The 12,949-nt window shown below is 36.2% G+C and overlaps 1 protein-coding gene across 1 annotated transcript; it reads left to right on the forward strand.

The window, feature by feature from the left end:
* Nucleotides 1-7,576: 7,576 nt before the first annotated feature.
* LOC114539961 (2-5A-dependent ribonuclease-like) lies at nt 7,577-10,073 on the forward strand. The gene is made up of 2 exons (XM_028560394.1): nt 7,577-8,405; nt 9,201-10,073. Exons 1-2 carry the CDS (start codon nt 7,578-7,580, stop codon nt 10,071-10,073), a joined length of 1,701 nt encoding a protein of 566 aa, XP_028416195.1. The 5' UTR covers nt 7,577.
* The last annotated feature ends 2,876 nt before the right edge of the window (nt 10,074-12,949 follow it).

The following is a 12,949-nucleotide window of genomic DNA, read 5'->3' on the forward strand; positions in this document are numbered from 1 at the left end:
CATAGTCTGCCAGAACGTCCTCCGATGCAATTAACTTCTTTGCTTTGAGAAACGCTTCCTCACATCCGGGGGTCCATTTCCATTGCTTGTCTTTCTCCAGCAGGTGATTTAATTGTTGGAGTAAGGTGGAAAGGTTTGGAAGAAAATTGTGGTAATAGTTAATTAGGCAAACAAACGAACGAACGGTATCCACTTTCTGTTGGGACTTGTGTAGACCCAGCTTGCTGATCTCATGACCAGAAAACTCAATTCTTTCTTTGAAGAACTCACACTTGCTACTGTAGGTTTTGAGGACAGTGGTCGTTGGGTGGAGTTCAAATGGACTAAACATTGCATTGTATTGATTAAGTGGGAGGACAGAAACAGCTGAGCCCAGTGTCTAACTTCTTTGAAGGGATTTTCTTTCCACTTTAGGGGTGACCCAGATTATGTTAGTGTGTCCTTTGGCAACTTTTTGTATTTCTAAGGATGCCAAGGTATCCTCACTATCACTATCACTTTCATTCTGAACCTTATGTACTTCCTGCCCTCCTTTTTTCTTGCTTGATGTTGGCTTTGGAGGGGTATATTGTTGCTGAGATTGCCCCATAGACACTCATTTTAAGTGTCCCTTCTTCCCACAGTTCTTACATTATTAATCTTTGAAGTGACATTGTTAAGGGTCATGTCCCTCTTTCCCACATCTATAACACCTGTTGCGTTGGCATATGTTGCGTTAGCGTTTCACGCATAGTGTACACAGATAGTTAGTCTTGGCTTTCCCTCTTAACTCGACTGAATCTTTTATAGCTGCTTCCATGGTAACGACGATTTTGAGCGCTTTCTCAAATGTAAGTCTAGTTTCGACAAGTAATTGTTTCTGAATAGCTTCATTGTGTAATCCACACACTAATCTATCTCTAAGGAGTCTTTAATGCTGTCCCCTCATAATGCTCTGATAACTTTTTAATTTCGGTCACATAGGTATGAATATTTTCGTTTTCTTGTTGATCTCGCTTATGAAATCTAAATCGTTCTACTAAAAGCAGGGGTTTGGGTGATAAATGTTCTTTAAGGATTGCCACTATTTCATCGAATGATTTTGTTGCCGGTTTTTCAGGGGAGGTTAGTGTTCGTAATAAACTGTAGGTCTTACTTCCGATTACAGTCAGCAAAGCTGCCACTTTTTTTTCATTTTCTACATCATTTGCGAGGGAATATTGTTCACTCTTTCTATATATGCAGTTCTCGCGTGTTTCGTCAAATTCTTCTAGCTTGCCAATCGGATTCATTGCTTTATTTATGTCGCTTCAGACCGAATAAATGCCGTTTCTGTGACTTGAATCTTTGACAAATTGTTCATAATCTCATCCTTGTCGCCAGTGTAGTGTTTTTAATTTAATTCTTGTCAACGATACAACACAACCTTAGCCATTACGATTTTTTGTACGAGAAAACGTCAACAACGTGTTCGTCCCTCTTTGACCCCCGATACATGCTGGGTCATACACTACACGGTCTACACCCTTCAAATTCCTCTTCGGAATCTCTACCTATTTCTGCCATTTAGTTTTTTTTGCTTCTTCAGTTTCAGCGCACACACAGAGGCAATCGCATCGAAATTTTGTCCAAAAATATTCAACATTTTTAATATTTGTAAAGTTAACCGCACACTGGGGCTTCCGGCTTAAGCACGCTGCCAAGAATAACATTTGGCTGAACGGAAATGATTTAGAATCGATTGGTTGTCTTGAGTTTTCGTGTTCTGAGATGACATTTGAGCCCAGTTCTCTGGGTTCACCCGGACTTCAGAAATATTTACACAATACGCGTTGTCGACTTTGTTGCTTTTGATCTTTTCAAACTATTCGCCGTTGGCGTCCGCCACTGGCGTTTTCATTTTAAGGACATTTCTTGAAATAGAGGAAATATTGAAATATGAGGAATTTTTGTAAAGAAATTGCATTTTTATTACGTATCTCATTTTTGATGGACGTAAAATTATCAGCAATATAACATAAATTTTGCGATGTTAAACTGCCCAATACCCTTTATTAGTTTATACACCCCATTATAGTTTTAGAAAAAGAATATTATAGCCACATTTGAAGATTCTAACTAGCGCGGAGCTTGAGTCTAAAAACAGTGATGCATGATTGCTAAGAGCACAAAATACCTATCAGAAGTAGAACTCCTGTACTTTTTTCGTAAGTATGGCGCGCGCCATATTGCTAAATTTTGGCAGGGGGGTAACTGCCTCAATTTAATGCACTTGCTAAGTGACGAATCATGACGAATCACACTTACGAAAAAATAGTATAGAGTTATTCTTCTGGTAGGTATTCTGTGCTAAGAGTACATACTTCATTTTGTATTCTAAGGAAATTCTACGGCCGATCGAAAAGGGAGAATTTGAGGAAAACTTATAATCTAAGGAAGTCTAAGGAAAAAGCTGGTATTTTAATTTTGCCTGAAGTATACTTAATCACGGTAATATCTTTAAGAGTCCATGTGTAGAATTAATTTTAAGTCCTTTGTCCTTTGACTTTTCAGGGAAGTTTAAGGAAATAACTTCAGCGACTTCCGCGAAATTTTTGGTGCAAAAGTAGGACCTTTTGATTTAAAAAATGGAAGCACTGCGCCAAATCACTATTCCGTCAATTCGTCTTCCTGGAAGGCGGAAGTATTAATTGTTGATAAAATATAATTGTTGCGATTATACTGTGCGCACAGTTTTGCTGGCTGTTCATTGTTGTTTGGTAAAGATAGTTACAGCAATACGAAGTTGATTAATTGGGCTACTTGAAAGATTGCAAGGTTAGCTATGCATATTCTGATATGTTATTTATGGTAACATTTATTATGGTAATTAGTATAATTGTTACAAATATATTGGTCATATTGTGTAGTGACTTCAGACGGTTTAAGGTTCGTCGATTGTTCAAATTGGTCATTCTTAGAACAGGCCTTCATAGCTTAGTCAAATTTAATTCGAGAACAAAATGAAATGTATGAGTAAATTACGGGCTAAATCAGCTTTGACTCAAGGATAAGGGGGCGATATCGAGCAACAAAGAGGCCTGCACTGGCGTTAACTGCGGCGTGCGTGCTACTCTTATCAATTGCAAAGCTTCTGGGCAACGCTCGCGTTAATTCCAGTTCTTCTGAACTGACGTGATTACCCTGCTGAAATAAAATCTATTTAATTTAATTAACACTATACATAGTTTATATTTATTCACAAGCATTGCGAACCTGAGTATTGTTGGATATTTAGACGAGACATCGTATTTTATAGCCTCCTCCGCAGGCATCTCTTATGAATTAAAAATACGCATATTTGGCTTGGGCTACTGTGTAGGGGGAGCGAGAAAACGTCCTTTATATTTAAAACATGACTTCAAAGCCTTCGAAAATTTCGGTTTATAACGTTTCCTGCCGATTGGTAGCAGGGAATTTCTCAGGGTTGTGAAAGATGTAGAAAAAAACAGTCGGTAATACAAGTGAAGCTAAATGCAGAAAATTTAAGAACACAATTAGGCGAGCTTGCTACCGATATTGAAGCGACCGAAGACAAAGTGCAAGAAAGATTAATAGGAATCGCACTGTTCGCACGAAGAAAGCTTTCTATTCCGCTAGCTACTACAAAAGAAAGAACTATCGCGCGCACACCGGGAGGAACAAAACGAAAAGGTTTGCCGATTGACTTGTTTTTTACGGCATTTATGGTAATGATGCATTATTAATTCCACTCACAGCCATATAAAATGACATTGGAAAACGTTCGATACGCATTATATATGGTATATATGATTGTTATTTTACACAGTGGTATTTGCAATTGTGTTGAAGTGCACATTAATTATGAACAAATCCCTTATTACAGTTAGGTTCAGTTAGGCTCGGTTAGGTAATATAAAAATTATGCCAGTAGTATAAAAATTACCGCATTCAGTAAAAGATATTGATCTGACTTTTTAATTTTTAATTTTATTTAATCCATCATGTACTCAAAACAAGGATGACAGAGAAAATAAGGAGGACAATAGTTTGTTTTGAAGGAAAAGAGCTTTCAAGTGACCCAGTGATATCTAAAATACAAGATAATTGTAAAAACATATTAATTACCTACACTGTAGTTTATCATCATGGGTTGTAAAATTGCAATATTATAGTACATTTCCTAATTATAATTTTGTGTGAACAACTGTGTTGGGATAAAATTTTTTGAAGATCAAATAATGCTATTCATTATGACACCATATATTAACATTGTAACATGATTACTGAAGTTTTCACTCTTTTAATAATAATTTGTGTGGTATAATATGGGATCTGCACCCTGTGCTTGTCATTGGTGATATTTACTGTGTGGATTAAATAATAATTATGTAGGAAAATATCAGTAAGTTAACCAAATTCTAACTTCTACATCACATGCAGTTTTTGAATTTCTTATAAGTTCCTCTTTATTTTTGGTTCCCTTCCATTAGATCCTCCTGTTATAAAGGTGCTACTCTGAAGGAGCATAATTTGAATTTGTTCAGTTTGGACTGGATGTATCCTGAAATTAAGAAAATATGATAAATCAGGTCTACCTGGTCAGGTCTATCAGGTCTACTAAATCAGATATTACCCTGATTTGCTTTTTATTACAGTCCATCTGTTAGCCATTGTAGCAGATAATCTAATTCTAAAATTTCAAGAGGTGCTTATACTGTATACATAAGACCAAATTTTTATTTGCTATTAATTAACCAGCGGGAGTGTTTTATTAAGTCTAAGGCCTGGTTTTGACTTGTTACAAATATCTAACCTGACCCTGGTAGGACTTTATTGTGCAAATTACTGTTTTGGAATTTAGACAGCATGTCTTTGTCAGTAAATTCTAATTCATTTAACAGGAGATAGCACCTAAACTGTATCCCCATAATTTAGAGTATACACACAATACTTAAACAGGTAAGTTTACAAGCGTCAAACAAGATTTGAATGCAGTTGCAAAACAAAAGATTAAGGAACTCAACAATCAACCTTACATACAATGAAAATATGAAATGACACAGGAGGAGGCATACATCTATGTCTATGATCTAGGCTAGCAATACATTCAACTCGACGATCGAACATCAATCCCACTTTTATCGCAGCCTCCCAAGAACTATTCGCTTGAATTAAAAGGCATAACCCTTCGCCTTCACAGGCTGCGTTAAAACTGTACGCGTTTACTGAGCCAAAGCAGGCAAATTCGATATTTTCTCGATAACATTTGCTCGATTTCGCCTAAATGCACAGCCATGTTGACATGTGAAATAATAGCTATTTTGATATGGATATAATCCATATAAAAAGTATCAAATTACATTCTACAGACTACACACTTCACGGATTATCATGTCAAAATTACAACACACAAAATTTTACGCAAATTTGTAGCAAAATGCTTTCACTTCTCTTCACTCCCGCCTATACACGGTACGATTTTAACATTTTTTTCTAAAATTTTTATGTATATAGTAATTGGTATGCGCAATGCAATTTGTTGTGTCGATTTATGGCCTTCTCTGCATGGCACAGCTCAGAGGACAGAGCTCACCCATGCCTTATAATAACCTAATATAATTTAATACATAAGAGATGTCTGTGGAGGAGGCTACGTAATTTAAGAATAGAAATTAAAGAATGTGAATATCCATGTTTGTTTCCAAAGCTTCCTCTTTTAATTCGTGGTTTTTCAATATAAGCCTATATTCAGGGCCGTACCTAGTAATTGTGGAGGGGGTGATAAAATCATATCTTCGTGTTTTACACGTAATAATTATGTGCTCTTCACAAATGTAAATATTTCATGCTGTATTGCTGTATTTAGTGTTACTTGATTGTATATATTCTTTATCAATCATGTGCGACGTGTCAACGCACCACAATCGACCACATCTTTAAAACTGTGAAATAGAAGGAGCGTTATTACATATCTATGTTATTAAAATAGGACCAAATTCACATGCATATTTAATGTAATTTTACCGCAGTGAAACCGAAATTTAATCTAACAGACTTACTAACAGTAATCAAATTGTTGACTATAGGTGAAGTTGCCATATCATGTGATTAAAAAATGAAATCGCGCAGCGGAAAATTGACCCATTCATCATCGATTAGAACACCACGGCTGTTGCGAGGCAAAACGCTGACCATACGATCTTTACACGGCTAAAATCTCTGAGCCTGCGGGCTTCGTTTTATCAGCATGGAACAATTTTGTTGTGCTGCCAAGCTGTTCACACTTGTCACCAACATTGAACAATATTTTTGAAAATGAATCGGGTGTAACAAGATTGTTCAATGTTGATAACGACCCTGAACAATGTGGGCCGCACAACATTGTTCCATCCCGTTCCTATAAATAATCAACCTGATCGTTTTTAGGCGAACTTCACATCATTTCCACTAATGCTTGGATCCGTTATAGTTTAAACTGGGTCTAAACTCATTGATTTAAGGGTTGCCAGATTACTGAATAATGTAGTTAAATATTATTACCGCATCCTTTGTTTTCGTTGTTTGAGACATTAAAGAAATCAAAGAGTCAGGTCTATTTACTCAGTTTCTGTAGTTTAATCGGTTTTAAATGTTTAATCAACTTTAAATGTTTAATCCGTTTTTTAATCTCACAAACGAAAATCTCAAATTTCGGTGAAATTCTTTCATTTATTCTGATTAGTAACCAGCGCACTGATTCTTTCTTGGCTGGCACGGCGGAGCACGAAAAAAAAGCTGGTTATGGATGCGACCTGCCAGTGCCCGAACTTAAGATAACACATGCGCAGTTCCAATAGTTCCGAACGAACTTAAATATGGCGCTACCTCGATCCAGGCAGCCTAGCATATATAGGTTTTATCTACACTCCAGATGTCTCAGCTTGGAAGAAGAATTCAGCAGAAGGCTTATACTGGGTGCTTCACCTTATACTGGGTGTCATACTGGGTATATAGGGTGTTCGATTGATTCTTAATGATAAAAGTTATCGAAATGAAACAAGTTTTATTAGTTAGAGGAAAAACTAACTTAAAGTATAATAATGTCATGGTTCCATTTTAAGAAAATTGATCGAGATAATCATTATATACTTTTCAAAATCGGTACACCAATTTGTATGTTCCCCCATTTTAGGGATGTAGCTCTAAAATATGAAAATTACGCTTCATAAAAAGAATTGCTTATTTGTTAATTATTATTAATTTATTACCCGAGAAAACAATTATTTAATTGCGTCTTTGTGAAAGTAGTGTCGCAGCTCCTCGCAAGAATAATGTTCATTGGCTGAACTTTACAATACATTTCTGTTTCAACGAATAGATTAGCTTCGTTCCTTAGAAGACCATTATCCAATTGGACGAAAGCTTGCGAGAGCTGCGACATGTCCGCTTTGTGATATAATAGAGGAATTTTCAAGGTCTTGCGAAATGGTATCATTCACGCTAACCATGACGGCTGATAATTCTTGATGTATCATATGCAACTACCTCATCCAGTCATTGTTTAATGATATTGTACTAATAATGATACATTTGCCTTTATTTGTAGGAATGTTAATATGTTGGGAATTTTTGGAGCAGCTCAAAGAGGAAATTTTAAGCGTGTAAAGGAGTTGGTTGAAAATGGTGTCGATGCTAATGGAGTGGACTGGTCAAATAAAAATATGACAGCTCTTCACTATGCCGTCATATCTCGCTCCTTGGATATTGTAGAATGTTTAATAGGACATGGCGCGAGTATTAATTGCGGAAACAGCAAGGATAGGACTGCCCTTCATTATGCGGTCAAATCTAAATCATTCCACATAGTAAAATACTTGATTGAAAATGGTGCCGACGTAAATTGTAAAGACCGTTTGAGTGAAACTCCTCTGCACATTGCTGCCACCTCAGGTTCACTGAAAATGGTGAGATTTTTGGTTGAAAATAATGCTGATGTGAATTGTAAAGCCCCCGAGGGCAAAACTGCTCTTCATTTTGCAGCCGAATCCAAAGCGTACGAGATTGTCAAATATTTAGTTGAGCGTGGTGCCAAGGTCATCTCTGAATACAATGAAAACTTCAAGACTGTTCTTTATGTGGCTTGTGAATCCGGTGACAGCCAAATAGTTGATTACCTCCTGCAACACGGAGCTGTAAATGATATAGATAGACACGATAATTTAGACTGTTCTCCTCTAAAAGTGGCTTGCTTTAGAGGCCATACAGCCGTTGTGCAAACTTTGCTCAAGTTTAACGTTAATATAAAGAATAACAAGCAATTGATATGTGGCAACGAAGAAATCTTGACTATTCTGAAGTTTGAATTAAGGGAGGTTCCAAAGTCCGTTAAACATGGCGAGAAATTCCACATTTTAAAGAATATCGATGTTGGAAAGCTAAAGAAGGTACATAGATTAATTTTAGTCTGTATTTATTTTAAGACAGAACTAAAATATCGCTCGAGAGTCTTAACCCCGACTGAAAGTAGTATGAAAATATTTATCAAATTCGAAATTTTTTCTTTGTATCAATCAACCTGTAAACGTTACATTCATAAGATGAAAAGTTTGAGGTGCAAAAAATAAATTTCGGTTCAGATTTCATTCTTATGTCACGTCTTTCTTCGTTGAAGCCGGTTTTTTGGAACTAAAGCAAGCCGATGCAATCGCATGCCTCGACGTATACGCTATTTGCCTCCATGTCACGTCGCAAAATGCACTTAATTATTCCACTTAGTTGATTGCAAAGAGAGTCATCCCAAAAACGAATCCAAGATCGATTAAACAACAACAACAACAATAAGATGTAGGTTATTTGAAAAATAAGCAAACATTTTTGTTTTGAATGGCGTGATGTCTGCGATTTATTGGTCAGCGTAACAATCTTTTTTAATTCGCAAGTCACCATAGTTACATCCCTTTGTACTTTTGAAGCTAAGCATGCCCGCACAAACATACACTCATCACGTGTTGCTCTTAGTTACCTAATGACCTAATCTCACAAATATATTTCGAACTTCGTGGTTAACTGATCATTTTTAAGTTTTTTATTTTCAATCTAAATATTTTTTGGGAAACGTCTGTAAAGAGATCTTAAAAAACTTGTGACATTATACTCGTTTCAATGAGGAGTCCAGCTTTAGGAATTCGTCTTTAGCATGTTACATGTTGCTTGTTTTATATTTCCTCCTTGTCCCGTAGATTGGGCCTCCACTACAATATTTTGCCTCAGAGAAGCAGTTAAGCCTTGGTTGTGGTTCATTTGGCACGTCTGTGTACGTCGGAATCTTAGAAGATGGTAGCGAAGTGGCTGTTAAAAGGATATTGCGTGAAGCTGCCGATGAGAATGAAATTGCTGTCCTGAGACGAATAGACACAACGAAATTGCCATATATTTTGAGCTATCGTTATTTTCTTGAAGACGAAAACTTCAAGTATATAATCTTTGATCTTTGTGAAGAAACATTGAGCGCCTATGTAAAATCACAAAATGTCCCGCACCTGCGAGAACAAGGCCCAAGGATGATCAAGGAGATTTTACTAGGTGTAAAATGCCTTCATGATCAAAGAATCTTACATAGAGATCTCAAGCCTTCAAATATATTGGTTGATTTTGAGGGACATTTGAAAGTAGCAGACTTTGGACTCAGCCGCGTTTTGAAAGAAGGTGAAACAACAGTTAAAACTTATGCAAAGGGAACACGAGGCTGGATGCCTGCCGAAGTTATAGAAGCGGGAAATGAAGAAGAAAAAGGACGTTATAAGAAGAAATCCGATATCCAATCTGTCGGTATGATCGCTTTTTTCATTTTAACAGGTGGTAAACATCCCTTCGGGGCTACCATGCAAGAACGTATGACAAATATCTCAAAAGGAAATCCTGTTGACTTATGCAAACTTGAAGATGCTAATGCCAGACACTTTGTAGCATGGCTGATCAGTCATGATATTGACAATAGACCTTATGCCAGTGAAGCATTGGAGGATTACATGTTCCATAACATTAAAAGTGTTGAGGAACCTCAAAATTCTCTTATAATCTCGCGTGAGAGTTACCTCACTTTACTTTTTTAATGGTCAATTTGAGCCATTATTGTGCATGGTCTTCAATACTACTACCGTGGATGAAAAGTTTTTGTAACCGTTTCTCTTCTTGAAACGACAATAGAGTTGGCACTGTAATAGTATTGGACTTTTTAACCTAATATTGCCAAAAGGTAATTCACTAGGTAATAGGTAATAGAGTATTGCCAATAGGTAATTTACTTTAATATTTTTAGCCTTTATAACTTAGAAACACATTCGATAGAAAATATAGAATATAATTATCACATATGATTAATATTGATATTGACATTAATATTGCTCCATAACATTAAAAGTGTTGAGGAACCTCCAAATTCTCTTATAATCTCGCGTGAGAGTTACCTTACTTCACTTTTTTAATGGTCATTTTGAGCCATTACTGTGCATGGTCTTCAATACTACTACCGTGGATGAAAAGTTTTTGTAACCGTTTCTCTTCTTGAAACGATAATAGAGTTGGCACTGTAATAGTATTGGACTTTTTAACCTAATATTGCCAAAAGGGAATTCATTAGGTAATAGGTAATAGAGTATTGCCAATAGGTAATTTACTTTAATATTTTTAGCCTTTAACTTAGAAACACATTCGATAGAAAATATAGAATATAATTATCACATATTATTAATATTGATATTGACATTAATATTGCTCTATTATAACTAACCATTAATCTTATAATCTTTTTATAACTCTCCAGATACCTTTTTTAAACTGAAACTAATTGTCGACCGCTTAGCTCTCAAATTTTCTTATTATTCTGCCAAGAATATGGAATAAGTATAAAGTACGTGGTATCGTATGGTTTATACTTCATACAGACTATCTGTATTCGTGCGGAATACAGATATTTGTTTTCCAAAGCCGTTAACAAAATTCTCAACGAAATGCACCCAAAATGGTTCCCTTCTCTAACGTTACCACAAACATGCATTAATAATTCCATTTAATATCGCTTTAATTTTCGTTATTTTCCCTACCAAAACACCAAATGAATGAATGAACTTCACCTGGTTCTATAAGTATAAACTAGCAAACTGAAAATGAGGAAAATAGATAAAAAGTTGTATCTTTGGCCCGTTTCAGATGCCAAACTTTTTATGTACCGAATCAAATCCAAATGAGCTTAAACATAGACTTTATCTCATTAACATTAGGTTCGGCACATGAAAAGTTCGACGTCTTAATTAAAGAGGTCTTAAGTTAACGTTTTTAAAAAGCTAGTATCATAAAAAGGTTATAGATCCAGGAGGCATTTATACTTAATTATACATGTACACAAACTTAGCCCAAGTAATCCCGTCTTACGCCAAGTTTATACACTCAAATTTTCTTTAATCGCAATTGACCTTTTCAAGCAGCAAATCCTAAGTTTCAAAGTATTTCAAATCAGCTTGACGTTTTAATAGCACGTTTTTTATACCAGCGTTTATGTGTGTGGGTCTATAATAGGAAGTTTGAGCAAGGCAACGAAGTACGAAGACGAAGACAAACGTCACAATTTTTTAACGTCTGCGCATCATTTGCGCATACTCCGCTTAAGGTCAGCGGTGAGGGTTTAACGTCTTCGTCCTGTTGTCCTGGTTTAGGACGAATATTTTGACAAAGTTCGTTGTGGTCAGAACGAAGTTTTCAAAGTAAGATATATTCAAGCCAAATCTTGAATAGTTCTTGTATGGAATATAAATGTTGTTTGAGATTTTTAGACCGTAAAGAAGCATAACATCTTCCACTTCCAAAGCATCTTCTGAAAACATTGCTAAAATAGCCATCTCGTATTCAGCTCTGTTCATGTTTACAAAATTAGTACCGTGTTCGTAGTCGTATAACTTTGACAAAACTGCTCAATTCAAATATCCCGCTGCACGAAGACTTAAGACGAAGACTACTATTCCCAGTCTACCTCGGCCGAAACACGTCTTCGTCTTCGTGCTTCGTTTCCTTGCTCAAACTCGCTAATATGCTGCTAAAGACAGTGCAGCATAACTGCATCTCAATATGATGAACTACAGATTAGAAAAAAAGATAATATATAGTTCTGATTATAAATGCTTTTAGTTAGTTACAATTAAAAACACTCTGTTGCCTATGAGGAATCAAGTTTCCTGCGAGGTATAATCATAGAATCCTCGCCTAAGCTAAGGAACTGTACGCAGCAGAGATCGGCTGTGGCAAGCTCTAAAAGGCTAATTTCCACTCCGGAAAACGAGCAGCGGATCGGATTGGAACGAAAGATAATCCGCGCGTGCGCCGTCTGTTGAAATTTTTGGCTTATATTGACCCGAAAGCGTCCGAGACCGGATAAAAAAAAGTTTAAATAGTTTTAACTTTTTTTTATCCGATCCGAAATCACTTCATGGATCGGACCAGGCTCGGAAAAAAATCCGATCCGCTGCTCGTTTTCCGGAGTGGAAATTAGCTAGCCTGAATGGGTGGCAGCGAACATGGATTATCACATTTTCGCAGTCGTACTCTTGTACCCACCGAATACCATTTCAGCAGCGACATTGTTGAAAAATGTAATGCATGAAATGGGAAAATGAATCTAAAATCTAAAATGAGAAAACATTTATGTATATGTATATCCATAAAGATCATTATTATGTCAGTTTAAATACGAATCCGACAAACTTGGTACCATTTTACATACCATATATATCGAAGCAATCGTCGTGTACGCGGTTTGGCCGGAAATAAAAATTATTTTTCAAAAAAAAATGTAAAGGTATAGAACTGAGGCGAAGTGATAGGGCATAGATTTGCAAACCGGCCTGCATGCATGTGCTTACATGGTTATTACCAATATTCGTCACACTTATAATACCAGACATAATCTACATTGTTTATCGTAGCAGTAAACCAGGAG

The sequence above is a fragment of the Dendronephthya gigantea genome, unplaced genomic scaffold (assembly GCF_004324835.1).
Source record: "Dendronephthya gigantea isolate DGI-Jeju-01 unplaced genomic scaffold, DenGig_1.0 000003F, whole genome shotgun sequence".
NCBI lineage: Eukaryota > Metazoa > Cnidaria > Anthozoa > Malacalcyonacea > Nephtheidae > Dendronephthya > Dendronephthya gigantea.

What these genes read in the sequence shown, in the direction of transcription:
- LOC114539961 (XM_028560394.1), top strand. Translation starts at nt 7,578, where the DNA reads ATGTTGGGAATTTTTGGAGCAGCTCAAAGAGGAAATTTTAAGCGTGTA. An exon ending in ATGTTGGAAAGCTAAAGAAG is followed by an intron (nt 8,406 to 9,200) that starts GTACATAGATTA and finishes CTTGTCCCGTAG; the next exon opens with ATTGGGCCTCCACTACAATA.